Source organism: Oncorhynchus gorbuscha, linkage group LG14 (genome assembly GCF_021184085.1).
Source record: "Oncorhynchus gorbuscha isolate QuinsamMale2020 ecotype Even-year linkage group LG14, OgorEven_v1.0, whole genome shotgun sequence".
NCBI classification, from domain to species: Eukaryota; Metazoa; Chordata; class Actinopteri; order Salmoniformes; family Salmonidae; genus Oncorhynchus; species Oncorhynchus gorbuscha.
Window position 1 is genome coordinate 30147455 of NC_060186.1, and position 13164 is coordinate 30160618.

General features: G+C 41.9%; 1 protein-coding gene across 2 annotated transcripts; it reads right to left on the reverse strand.

Annotated features, from left to right (window-relative positions):
• Positions 1-10683: 10683 nt before the first annotated feature.
• On the reverse strand, positions 10684-12548 carry mrps17 (mitochondrial ribosomal protein S17). 2 transcript variants are annotated; one of them, XM_046299272.1, is made up of 3 exons: positions 12420-12548; positions 11775-11918; positions 10684-11361 (listed from the first exon to the last, which is right to left on the reverse strand). In XM_046299272.1, exons 2-3 carry the CDS (start codon positions 11895-11897, stop codon positions 11032-11034), a joined length of 453 nt encoding a protein of 150 aa, XP_046155228.1. In that variant the 5' UTR covers positions 11898-11918; positions 12420-12548; the 3' UTR covers positions 10684-11031. The 2 variants fall into 2 exon arrangements, with proteins under 2 accessions (XP_046155228.1, XP_046155229.1); XM_046299273.1 differs by having other exon boundaries at positions 11775-11882; positions 12420-12497.
• Between the last annotated feature and the right edge of the window lie 616 nt (positions 12549-13164).

The following is a 13164-nucleotide window of genomic DNA, read 5'->3' on the forward strand; positions in this document are numbered from 1 at the left end:
CTGTTCCATTGGATGCCTTGCCTCTATTTAAAGGGATATCAACCAGATTCCTTTTCCTATGGCTTCCTCAAGGTGTCAAAAGTCTTTAGACATAGTTTCAGGCTTTTATTTTGAAAGATTAGTGAGAAAGATAACATCGTGTCAGTGGATAGCTGGGTGTTCGCAGAGTTTTGCTTGTGCAACAGAGTGGGGCAGCCATTGTCTTTCCCTCTCCGATTGAAAAAGGGACAGTCCCGGTTGATATATTATCAATTATATATTTTAAAAACAACCCGAGGTTTGATTATAAAAAATGTTTGACATGTTTCTGTGGACATTACGGATACTATTTGGAATTTTCATCTGCGATGTCGTGACCGCTCGAGCCCGTAGATTTCTGAACATAACGTGCCAAACAAATGTAGGTATTTTGGAAATAAAAATAATCTTTATGGAACAAAAGGAACATTTATTGTGTAACTGGGAGTCTCGTGAGTGCAAAAATCCGAAGATCATCAAAGGTAAGCGATTTAATCGATTGCTTTTCTGACTTTCGTGACCAATCTACTTGGCTGCTAGGTGTTTGTAATATTGTGTCTACTGAGAGAGATGTTCTTACATAAACGCTTGTTATGCTTTCGCCGAAAAGCTGTATTGAAATCTGACACGCCAGGTGCATTAACAACAAGCTAAGCTGTGTTTTGCTATATTGCACTTGTGATTTAATTTGAATTTGGCGCGCTGCAATTCAGCGAGTGTTGATGAAAATGATTCCGCTAACGGGATGGGTGCGTCAAGAAGTTAAAGGAATGATGGATGGCGCTAAATACAGGGAAATTCTTGAGAGAAATCTGTTTGTCTTCCAGAGATTTGAGACTGGGACGGAGGTTCACCTTCCAGCAGAACAATGACCCTAAGCATACTGCTAAATCAACACTTGAGTGGTTTCAAGGGAAACATTTAAAAGTATTGGAATGGCCTAGTCAAAGCCCAGACCTCAATCCAATTGAGAATCTGTGGTATGACTTAAATATTTCTGTACACCAGCAGAACCCATCTAACTTGAAGGAGCTGGAGCAGTTTTGCCTTGAAGAATGGGCAAAAATCCCAGTGGCTAGATGTGCCAAGCTTATAGACACCCCAAGAGACTTGTAGCTGTAATTGCTGCAAAAGGTGGCTCTAAAAAGTATTGACTTTTGGGGGGTGAATAGTTATGCACACTCAAGTTTTCTGTTTTTTTTGTCTTTCTTGTTTGTTTCACAAGAAAAAATATTTTGCATCTTCAAAGTGGTAGACATGTTGTGTAAATCAAATGATACAACCCCCCGAAAATCTATTTTAATTCCAGGTTGTAAGGTGACAAAATAGAAAAAATGCCAAGGGGGTGAATACTTTCGCAAGCCACTGTACACAAATGACTGATGCTTGTGGGGGCTATCTTGTTAGACTTCAGTGCAGCTTTTGAGATTATCGATCATCAGAGGTGGGACCAAGTCATTGTTTTGCAAGTCACAAGTAAGTCTCAAGTCTTAGCAGTCAAGTCTCAAGTCAAGACCGTCAAGGATCAAGTCAAGTCTCAAGTTCTAAACTTTGAGTTTCAAGTCCCTAATGTGCTCTTCACCAAATGTAATACCATTTCATATTTTTAACAAGAGTAATAGTTCATATATTACATTTACGCAAATCATGAATGCTTTTAAAAAGATCTATATATGTATTACATTCCAAATAAACGTTATATTTCCATGGAAATACATGTGTAGCCATGAGAAAGACCTCCCCCCCCCAATAGTGATCGACTATCGAGGATCGCTATGGGGCGCAATTGCCGATGTAGGCTTGTACACAATCGCCCAACCTTAACACACACACACACACACTCTCTCTGTGTGGTTACAGTAGGCTAAAGTATGTCAATGGTTTTAGGAACAGCCAGGTGTAGCTCAATCTTGGGTGCAATGATCACGTTCCTGTACTGACTGACTGACTGTGTGGAGGCTCATTGATTTAACGTTACGTTAGCCTACATGCTACACTAGTAAAATTATAAACTATATGGCTGTCGGCTATATTAGCCACGACTTACCATTCTTTGTGAAGCTTCAAATGTCGAACAAAGTTGGAAATAGATGCCCTCCGTTGTCATTTTCTTCCCACGTGTTTTGCAAGTTGCAATCCGTTTTTTGTTGATACAGCGTCGTCTTTATATCCAAAAATCATAATTTTGGGTATCATCTTTCCAAGGGCTCCATCGGAATTCACCGACGTTCCTCTGCACTGCCACGCACAACTTTTTGTCAGCTGGCACAATTTGATTGGCTGCTGTCCAATTCAAAATGTAATCCGTTAAATGAATAGTTGATGCGCTGCACACTTTTTTTAATAGCATAATTTTTCATATTTGGGCTTGGCTAGGGTATCAACTCAGGTTGAGTCAAAAGGCTCAAGTCCAAATCAAGTCACGAGTCATTGGTGTTAAAGTCAAAGTCGAGTTGCAAGTCATCATATTTGTGGATTGAGTCTGACTGAAGTCAGTCTGAGCCCAAGTCACACCTCTGTTGATCATAGACTTGTTCTGTTTCACCTGTCCTTGTGATTGTCTCCAACCCCTCCAGGTATCACTTATTTTCGGTGTATTTATCCCTGTTTTTCCTGTCTCTCTGTGCCAGTTCGTCTTGTCAAGTCAAACAGCATGGTTTTCCCGCTTTTTCATATCTCTCTTTTTCTACTCCTCCCGGTTTTGACCCTTGTCTGTCTTGACTCTGAACCCACCTGCCTGACCATTCTGCCTGCCATGACCTCGAGCTTGCCTGCCACTCTGTACCTCCTGGACCTTTTTGCCTGTCCACGACCATTATTTTGCCTGCCGCTTGGATACTAATAAATATCAGAGACTTGAACCATCTGACTCCCGTGTCTGCATCTGGATCTCTCCCTGTGCCCTTATGTCTGCTGCTGGAAAAAACATATGTGTTATGGTTTTACACCCCCTGTTATTTTGTGGATAAAGAGTTACTTGTCTAACACAACACAGAGGGTGTTCTTTAATGGAAGCCGCTCAAAGATAATCCAGGTAGAGGCAGGAATTCCCCAGGGTAGCTGTTTAGGCCCCTTACTTTATTTTCCCAATCTTTCCAACAACATGCCACTGACTTTCAGTAAGGCCAGAGTGTCTATGTATGCGGATGACTCAACACTATACACGTCAGCTACTACAGCAACTGAAATGACTGAAACACGTAACAAAGAGCTACAGTTAGTTTTGGAATGGGTGGCAAGGAATAGGTTAGTCCTAAATATTTCCAAAACTAAAACCATGTATTTAGGACAAACCTCAGCCACATCTTGTAATCAATTTTGTAGAAATTGAGCAAGTTGAGGTGACTAAACTGCTTGGAATAACCCTGGATTGTAAACTGTTATGGTCAAAACATATTGATACAACAGTAGCTAAAATGGGGAGAAGTCTGTCCATAATAAAGCGCTGCTCTGCCTTCTTAACAGCCCTATCAACAAGGCAGGGCCAACAGGCCATGGTTTTGTCACACCTGGACTACTGTTCAGTCGTGTGGACAGGTGCCACACAGAGGGACTTGGGAAAATTGCAATTGGCTCAGAACAGGGCAGCACTGCTGGCACTTAAAAGTACACGGCGAGCTAACATGAATGACATGCATGTCAATCTCTCATGGCTTAAAGTGGAAGAGTGATTGACTTCCTCATAACTTGTTTTTGTAAGAGGTACTGAGCTGTCTGTTTTAAAATACTGGCACCCATGCATACCCCACAAGACATGCCACCAGAGGTCTCTTCACAGTCCCCAAGTCCAGAACAGACTATGGGAGGCGCACAGTACTTCACAGAACTCTATTCCACATCAGGTAACTGATGTAAGCAGTAGAATCAGATTTAAAAAGCAGGTAAAAATACACCTTATGGAACAGCGGGGACTGTGAACACAAACATAGGCACAGACACATGCATACATATGCACTATACACACACGTACACATGGATTTTGCTTTGTAGATATGTGGTAGTGGAGTATGGGCCTGGGGGCACACTTAGTGTGTTGTGAATTATGTAATGAATGTATTGTAATGTTTTTAAAATGGTATAACTGCCTTAATTTAGCAGGAACCCAGGAAGAGAAGCTGCTGCTAATGGGGATCCATAATAAATACAAATACAAATCTCTTGATAAGCTGTAGACTACACTATTAACATCTATATTTTTCATAGCTGTCTATTTACCACCACAATCCTATGCTGGCACTAAGACCTCACTCAACGAGCTGTATAAAGCCATAAGCAAACAAGAAAATGCTCATCCAGAGGCGGAGATCATAGTGGACGGTGACTTTAATGCAGGAAAACTTTCATCCGTTTTCACTCATTTCTACCAGCATGTTACATGTGCAACAAGAGGGGAAAAAAAACTCTAGACCACCTTTACTCCAAACACAGAGGCGCGTACAAATCTCTCACTCGCCCTCCATTTGTCAAATCTGACCATAACTCTATCCTCCTGATTTTTGCTTAAAAGCAAAAACTAAAGCAGGAAGTACCCGTGACTCGCTCAATACGGAAGTGGTCAGATGATGCAGATGCTAAGCTACAGGACTGTTTTGCTAGCATAGACTGGAATATGTTCCCGGATTCTTCCGATTGCGTTGAGGACAACACCACATCAGTCACTGGCTTCATCAAAAAAGTGCATAGATGACGTCGTCCCCACAGTAACCGTACATGCATATCCCAACCAGAAGCCATGGATTACACGCAACATCCGCACTGAGCTAAGTGGTAGAGCTGCCGCTTTCAAGGAACGGGACTCTAACCCAGATGCTTCTAAGAAATCCCGCTATGCCCTCTGACGAGCCATCAAACAGGCAAAGCGTAAATACAGGACTAAGATTGAATCGTACTACACCGGCTCTCTTGCCTTCTTTGCTCGCTTTGAGGCAAGCAACAGTGAAGCATGCATGAGCGCACCAGCTGTTCTGGACAACTGTGTTATCACGCTCTCCACAGCCAATGTGAGTAAGACCTTCACAAGGCCACAGGGCCAGACGGATTACCAGGACGTGTTGTCCGAGCATACACTGACCAAGTGGCAAGGGTCTTCACTGACATTTTCAACCTGTCCCTGACCGAGTCTGTAATACCAACATGTTTCAAACAGACCACCATAGTCCCTGTGCCTAAGAAAACCAAGGTAACCTACCTGTTGTGGAGAGGGCAAGACAAAACCTATCCCCCCCCCCCCAGGAGTCCTCAGATCCTCAAAAGGTTCTACAGCTGCACCATCGAGAGCCTCCTGCGGCCTCTGACCGCAAGGCACTACAGAGGTTAGTGTGTACAGCCCAGTACATCACTGGGGCAAAGCTTCCTGCCATCCAGGATCTCTATACCAGGCGATGTCAGAGGAAGACCTTACAAATTGTCAACGACTCCAGTCACCCTAGTCATAGACTGTTCTCTCTGCTACCGCACTGCAAGCGGTACCAGAGCAACAACTCTAGGTCCAAGAGGCTTCTAAACAGCTTCTACCCCAAGCCATAAGACTCCTGAACATCTAGTCAAAAGGCTACCCAGACTATTTACATTGCGCCCCCCCTTTTACACTGCTGCTACTCTCTGTTGTTATCGTCTATGCATAGTCACTTTAATAACTCTACCTACATGTACATATTACCTCAATTACCTTGACTCACCGATATCCCCCTGTGTATAGTCTTGCTATTGTTTATTTTACTGCTGATCTTTAATTACTTGTTACTTTAATTTCTTATTCTTATTTGCACTGCATTGTTGGTTAGGGGCTCGTAAGTAAGCATTTCACTGTAAGTTCTACATCTGTTGTATTCGGCGCATATAACTAATAAAATATGATTTGATTTGAAATGACTACCGACCTGTAGCTCTCACGTCTGTAGCCATGAAGTGCTTTGAAAGGCTGGTCATGGCTCACATCAACACCATTATCCTAGAAACCATATACCACTCCAATTTGCATACTGCCCCAACAGATCCACAGATTACACAATCTCTATTGCACTCCACACTGCCTTTTCCCACCTGGACAAAAGAAACACCTACGTGAGAATGCTATTCATTGACTACAGCTCAGCATTAAACACCATTGTGCTCATCATTAAGCTAAGAACCCTGAGACTAAACAACTCCCTCTGCAATTGGATCCTGGACTTCCAGACGATCCGCCCCCAGGTAGTAAGAGTAGGTAACAACACAACACATCTGCCACGCTGATCCTCAACACGGGGGCGGTTTGAGAGCTTCAAGTTCCTTGGTGTACACATCACCAACGAACTATCATGGTCCAAAGAGGGCACGACAACAGCTATTCCCCCTCAGGAGAGGCATGGGTCCTCAGATTCTCAAAAAGTTATACAGCTGCACCATCGAGAGCATCCTGAATGGTTGCATCTGGCAACTGCCCAGCCTCCGACCGCAAGGCACTACAGAGGGTAGGGCATATGGCCCATTACATTACTGGGACCAAGCTTCCTTCCATCCAGAACTTCTATACCAGGCGGTGTCAGAGGCCCTAAAAATTGCCAAAGACTCCACCCACCCTAGTCAGAGACTGTTCTCTTTGCTACTGTAGCTTCTACCGCCAAGCCATAAGTGAATTAAATGTCTACCTGGACTATTTGCATTGACTCATCCCCCCACCCCCATTTTTACGCTACTGCTACTCTGTTTATTATCTGTGCTTACTCACTTTACCTTTACCTACATGAACATATTACCTCAATTACCTCAGCTAACCTGCATATTGATTCTATACCGGTACCCCCTGTATGTAGCCTCGCTACTGTTATTTTATTGTTGCTCTTTAATTATTTGTTATTTCTTAACACTTATTTTTCTCAAAACTTCATTGTTGGTTAAGGGCTTGTAAAGTAAGCATTTTACTGTAAGGTCTGCACTTGTGGTATTTGGCGCATGTGACTAATACAATTACATTTTTTATTTGATTTGATCGACAGCTTCCCTAACATCAGCTGCCTGTTGGATAAAGAATACAGGGGTTTATCATAAGTAGGTAAGAGGTAACTTAATCAGCATTCTTATATACTGTATATTTACCTGGTCAACAACTGCATGTGAGCTATACCCAGACAGAGAGAGGGAAACCTGATACAGTAAACAACCTTTGCCTTCACTGAACTGGGTTTTTCACTTAGCGCTGACTTCATAGCTTGGGAGGTCTCTATTTTAGAGCGCACTGTACTTTCCTCAATCTAGACATCAAATAATGTGGTATTTGTTAGATGTGTATTGTTATTATGTACAGCATTAGGCTGTGTTTACACAGACAGACCAATTCGATATTTTTTTACCATCTTTTGACCAATCAGATTAGCTCTTTTGCCCATAATTGGAATTGGCCTGCCTGTGTAAACGGAGTCTTAGACCTTGACCAACAGTAGGCCTAAACACCAGGAAATCGGATAACGTGGGCAATGTTTTTTCGTGTATTTTGTACCAGTTTCCATCTATGTACAAAGGCATAGTCTTCATGTACTGAACAAAAATATAAACGCAGCATGTAAAGTGTTGGTCTCATAAAGCTTATTTCTCTCAAATTTTGTGCACAAATTTGTTAACATCCCTGATGGTGTGCATTTCTCCTTTGCCAACATAATCCACCCACCTGACAGGTGTGGCATATAAAGAAGCTGATTAAACAGAATGATTATTAAACAGGTGTACCTTGTACTGAGGACAATAAAAGGCCACTCTAAAATGTGCAGTTTTGCCACACAACACAATGCCTGCCACAGATGTCTCGAGTTTTGAGGGAGCGTGCAATTGGCATGCTGCCTGCAGGAAGGACCACCAGACCTGTTGCCAGAGAATTGTATGTTTATTTCTCTACTATAAGCTGCCTCGAACGTCATTTCAGAGAATGTGTCAGTATGTCCAACCGGCCTTACAACCGCAGACCACGTGGTATGGCATCGCGTGGGCGAGTGGTTTTCTGATGTCAACATTGTGAACAGAGTAACCCATGGTGGCAGTGGGGTTATGGAATGGGCAGGCATAAGCTATGGACAACGAACACAATTGTCTTTTTAGCCCGTTGTCGTGCCATTCATCCACCGCCATCACCTCATGTTTCAGCATGATAATGCAGAGCCCCATGTAGCAGGGATCTGTGTACAATTCCTGGAAGCTGAAAATGTCCTAGGTCTTCCATGGCCTGCATAGCCACTAGATACAGTGCCTTGCGAAAGTATTCGACCCCCTTGAACTTTGCGACCTTTTGCCACATTTCAGGCTTCAAACATAAAGATATAAAACTGTATTTTTTTGTGAAGAATCAACAACAAGTGGGACACAATCATGAAGTGGAACGACATTTATTGGATATTTCAAACTTTTTTAACAAATCAAAAACTGAAAAATTGGGCGTGCAAAATTATTCAGCCCCTTTACTTTCAGTGCAGCAAACTCTCTCCAGAAGTTCAGTGAGGATCTCTGAATGATCCAATGTTGACCTAAATGACTAATGACTATAATGCAACTGTAGATACGTGATTTGATGTCATTTTAGCTGTGGCCAATCACCTTGAGCCTTCTTGGATGGGCACTTCTAATGTAACTCTATGGCAGGTAATGTAACTCTAGGGCTTGAATTGTCTAGCTCTACCCTTAGACTTGGACGTGACATAGTGTCCCCATGAGTGACAGAACACTGAGCCAATCACGGCGCAACGCTCCGTATTTTCTGCTGGCTTGCCCCACCACAGAAAGCACTGAGCTAGGCTGAAACACCTGCATTTTGGAGCTTCCTTATTCTAGAAAACAAAAAGAGACCATGTTTGTATGCAGCTTTATTAACTGAATCATATGGTTTAAAAAAATATTGTTTGTAATCTGATATGTAAAAAAACAACAGATAAAAAAACATGAGCTGGCACACATCCAGAAAAATAGCTTGTGTGGGTGGAGGTGCTGACTAACGGCAAACTAAAAACCAAGAGCGGAATTATTAAAAATTAACCAAAGAAGAAAAACAGGGCAACCGTCTTTTGTACTAAGTACACCAAGGGTTCGGAGAAAATTAAAGCAATTCTGAAAAAGCACTGGCATATTCTGCAATCAGACAACAAAAAAATTGCACAGCTCTTCAGGGAAACCCCACTGGTGGTCTATAAGTGTGGTCACAATATTGGAGATAGTTTGGCGAGATCTGACCTGCCCCCTGAGCCCACTCAGATACTCTTGACACCTATCCCAAATGGGAACTACAAATGTGGCTCATGCGCACAGTGTAATAGCACCATAAAAATATCTTTCTTCAGACACCCACATACAGGTCGAAAGATCCCTGTGAGGGGTAATCATCTCATAAAAGACCAAGAGAGTAATCTATCTCATCACCTGTCATGTGGAAAAGCCGACATAGAACAAACGAAAAGACAATTAAAACAACACATAGCTGAACATCGCAGCTCAATCAGGTGTAAGAACATTGACTATCTAGTAGCAGCTCACTTTGTTGAAGCTAACCATCCCATCTCCTCCCTCAAATATACAGACATTGAGCTTGTTGCTCTACCAAGGAGAGGTAACATTGAGATCCTACTACTACAAAGAGAGGCTTAATGGATATCCTGCCTAAAAACATTGACCCCTAGTGGTCTGAATATTGACTTTGATCTCAGGCCCTTCTTATGAACACATTTTCCTTTATGAACAAGTCTTATAAATGTAAAAAATATTTTTACAGCTTTTTAGCGTACACCTAATATGTTCCCCCTGTTGATGCTCATTATATATTAAGGTTGAACCAAAAGATTACATGTAACAAAAATGAAATACGAAATTATGTGAAATTGAATGAAACAATGTATGTTGACGCTAATATGATGTACAATATTCCATTATGTTTATTTATGAAGGCACAGTGATGCCGAAACATTGGTAAATACCCATTAAATTGCTGGGAGATTATACATGGAGTGTGCGACTTTCTTTATTTTGATAGTGTAATCTGAGATGTGACACATGTTAATTGCCAAAATAAAATGCAAAACAGGAAACCCCTCCCAAAAATATGTATTTTTGTGGTGGGGCTCTGAATGATGCGTCATAGCGACGTTGGCAAGCTAAACTCATGCGTAGAAGCGCCTAATCGCGTCGTTTTACGCATAACTGCGCATGTGCAGGCCGTCAACGGGACTCCTTCGATATAAAGTTGTTTTCGACGCAAATGAAAACGGTTTGTTTCACGAGGTTGGAGGAATAAGTTCAACTGCTTAAGATATTGCCTCGACTCTTGGTTGTTTTTTTTCTATTTCGGAAAAACTAGTTTGCAAAATGAACAACTAAGGAAGAATGTTACTTTTCTCATTGACTTCTCGAACTCGTATCTGGGTATAGAAACTCTGCTATAACGTTCCAGGTCATACAAAATAGAATATCAACTGTTTCCACTAGATGGCGGTAAAGCCACATTCACTAATACCGACAAATCTGAAAAAGTGACCACAGGATGCTATGACCAAAAATCATTGCATGTGTCAACGTGAAGTCATCTGAATGATCTTTTATCAAAATGAGAATTAAATGCATGCCTCTGATCAACATAAATCCAAATGAATGAAGCAAAAGTTTGTATCAACAACTTCATGTAGGCTTATGTGGGGGAACAAATGCAGGGGGAAATGACTGTTTTCCCATTGGGGTCTTTTTATTTGATGATAAAATATAATTGTATGGCATTGGATGTGGTTAATAGATTTACACAACCTGAATTCAAAACATCTGAACTATGCAACACCTGAAATCTAATGAATTCACCTTAAATTTAAAGATGGAAACATTTTAGACTTGATTGCAGGATTGCATATAAACCAAGACAACATAATCAATGACAAACAAAAACATCAAATAACAGCAGGTGGAATTGGTGATTAGTTACACCCCCATACAACGTCAAGCACTTTGAGTTAGAAAAAAAACCAACATAGATATACAAAATACAAATCACCCCAATCAAATAATGATGCAAAGTCAAGGTGTGGTTGTGGATGACGAGACCAAGGTTGCACCTGAAGAGGTAGCAGCAGAGATGTTGAGTTCCTGTAATTTCTCTGTTAGCGTCGGACACTCCTGCTCCAGACTGTGTGGGGGGTCAGTGAGGCATTCTAGAAACTCGCTCCCCGCCACCCTCTTCCCTGTCAGGGGGTCCACCACGTTGCCCACCTTGTAGACGATCTCCGCCAGTTCATGTTTCACATGTCTAGACCTGCGCTCAGCAAGGGCCTTCAGAAGGACTATATCTCCCACAGTGCACTGCTGCAAGGCATCGTGGGCGAAGTAGGTCTTTCTCTTGTTGTAGTACTGTAAGAGAGAGGTGAGAGTGAGGACTGGTACAGTTGTTGGACAACTAGGGATGGTAGATGTTACAGTACCCTGAATAAAAATAAGCTATAACATTGAGTGAGAAATAACCAAAGCAATAGAGAATTTTCTATACAAATTTGCCGGTATCTGTCTAGTTTTTTTTTCAGTGCAGATGACGTAAAGCCGACGAGGAGAGGTTGCCTCCATATATATGCACCTATTAAGTGAATGTGCTGGACTGGCCTAGAGTACTAATGTAATGGGCATGAGTCAGGCTCATTGTCTCGTGATGATGTAGCCCTGCCAGCAACTTCAAAATCAGTGTCACTCTCGGACTAATGGTCAAGACGTTTTCTTTCTCCCGTGGGAGATCCCACCTGTGACATTGGGCTGACCCCGTCTGTGTTTACCTTGAGCAGGTACGGGTCCAGAACCAGTCTGGTGACCCTAACTTTTGCTGTCTTCTGCATCTTGGTCCCGATCACTCTGCCGATGATCCATTTAGCATGGACTGAAGCCTGTTTTACAGACATCCTGCTAAAGCTTACAAATTCCTAGAACACATTACACACAGACAGGCTAAATAGGATGACAAAGTTGCACGAGGGTTGTTTAACTGATAAGCCTTGTACCTATTTAAAGTATTTGACCACAGACTTTGGCTGCTGGGTGGCGAAGTGGTACAAGGAACTGCATCTCAGTGCTGGAGGCGTCACTACAGACCCTGCTTCCAGGCTGTATCACAACCGTTATTAGGAGTCCCATAGGGCGGCGCACAATTGGCCCAGCGTCGCCGGGTTAGGCCGTCATTGTAAATAATAATTTCTTCTTAACTGACTTGCCTAGTTATATACAAACTGTAATATGACACCACCAGATAGATTGGACGGACGGCAAACTAACGTTAGCTTGCCAGTTAACGTTAGCATTTCTTGATCATCTGACTTCGCATTGGCATGAATAAAAAAAGCACACAAGCAAAACAGCAACCTCAACATTGAACTTAACAGTAATGCTATTTTAATGTCAAGATATAAATAGGCAAATCGACTTACTTTATTGGGTAACTGTTCAAGTGAAGGTCAGAATTGTGTCAATGCGATCCGACCGACTCTGGCTTGTTTTGATGACGTACCTACGGAATAATGATGACGTAACTACGGAGCATAAAAAGGAACAATACATTGCCGTTTGGTTCTTGGTTGATTATCTTCCTCAAATCGCATGGGCATTCCTTTCCACAGTAAATACTTAGTGATATACACAGTAATATTTTTACATCAATCAATCACATTTCGTACTTTCTTATTGTTTATCCACATATTTGAACTTACTCTACCAATTGTCTGTGGGGTTGGTTTTTCTATAGGTGGAATTTGAGACAAAATATCCAAAGGAACGTATTATTAAACAGACGTGGGTCTGTTGTAGACCCACTTCTTCTCAGCTTTCCTCCTGTCAAAATAAAAGTCCTGGACTTGTGCCAAATGTGCACAAACAAGCAATAACTCGTAGGGGACTTGTAGTCTGGGGGACTCGTATCTCAAATTCCACCCTATATGAGAACCATCCCCATGGACAATTGGTAGAGTAAGTTAAAATATAATTTTATTCAACATTTGTGACAGACAAGAGATGTTTAGGTCCAAGAGTTCAATATAGCCTAACCCTTCTCATGACTCTAATTCCATTCCATGACAGTGGAGATATTCCACGTCACATTTTGCCATGTGAGGAAAATGCACTAACACTCCAAAGCTGTCGGATGCTGTCCAAATGCTCCATCTTAATGTGAATATT

What these genes read in the sequence shown, in the direction of transcription:
- mrps17 (XM_046299272.1), bottom strand. Translation starts at nt 11,897, where the DNA reads ATGTCTGTAAAACAGGCTTCAGTCCATGCTAAATGGATCATCGGCAGA. An exon ending in TGGACCCGTACCTGCTCAAG is followed by an intron (nt 11,362 to 11,774) that starts GTAAACACAGAC and finishes TCTCTCTTACAG; the next exon opens with TACTACAACAAGAGAAAGAC.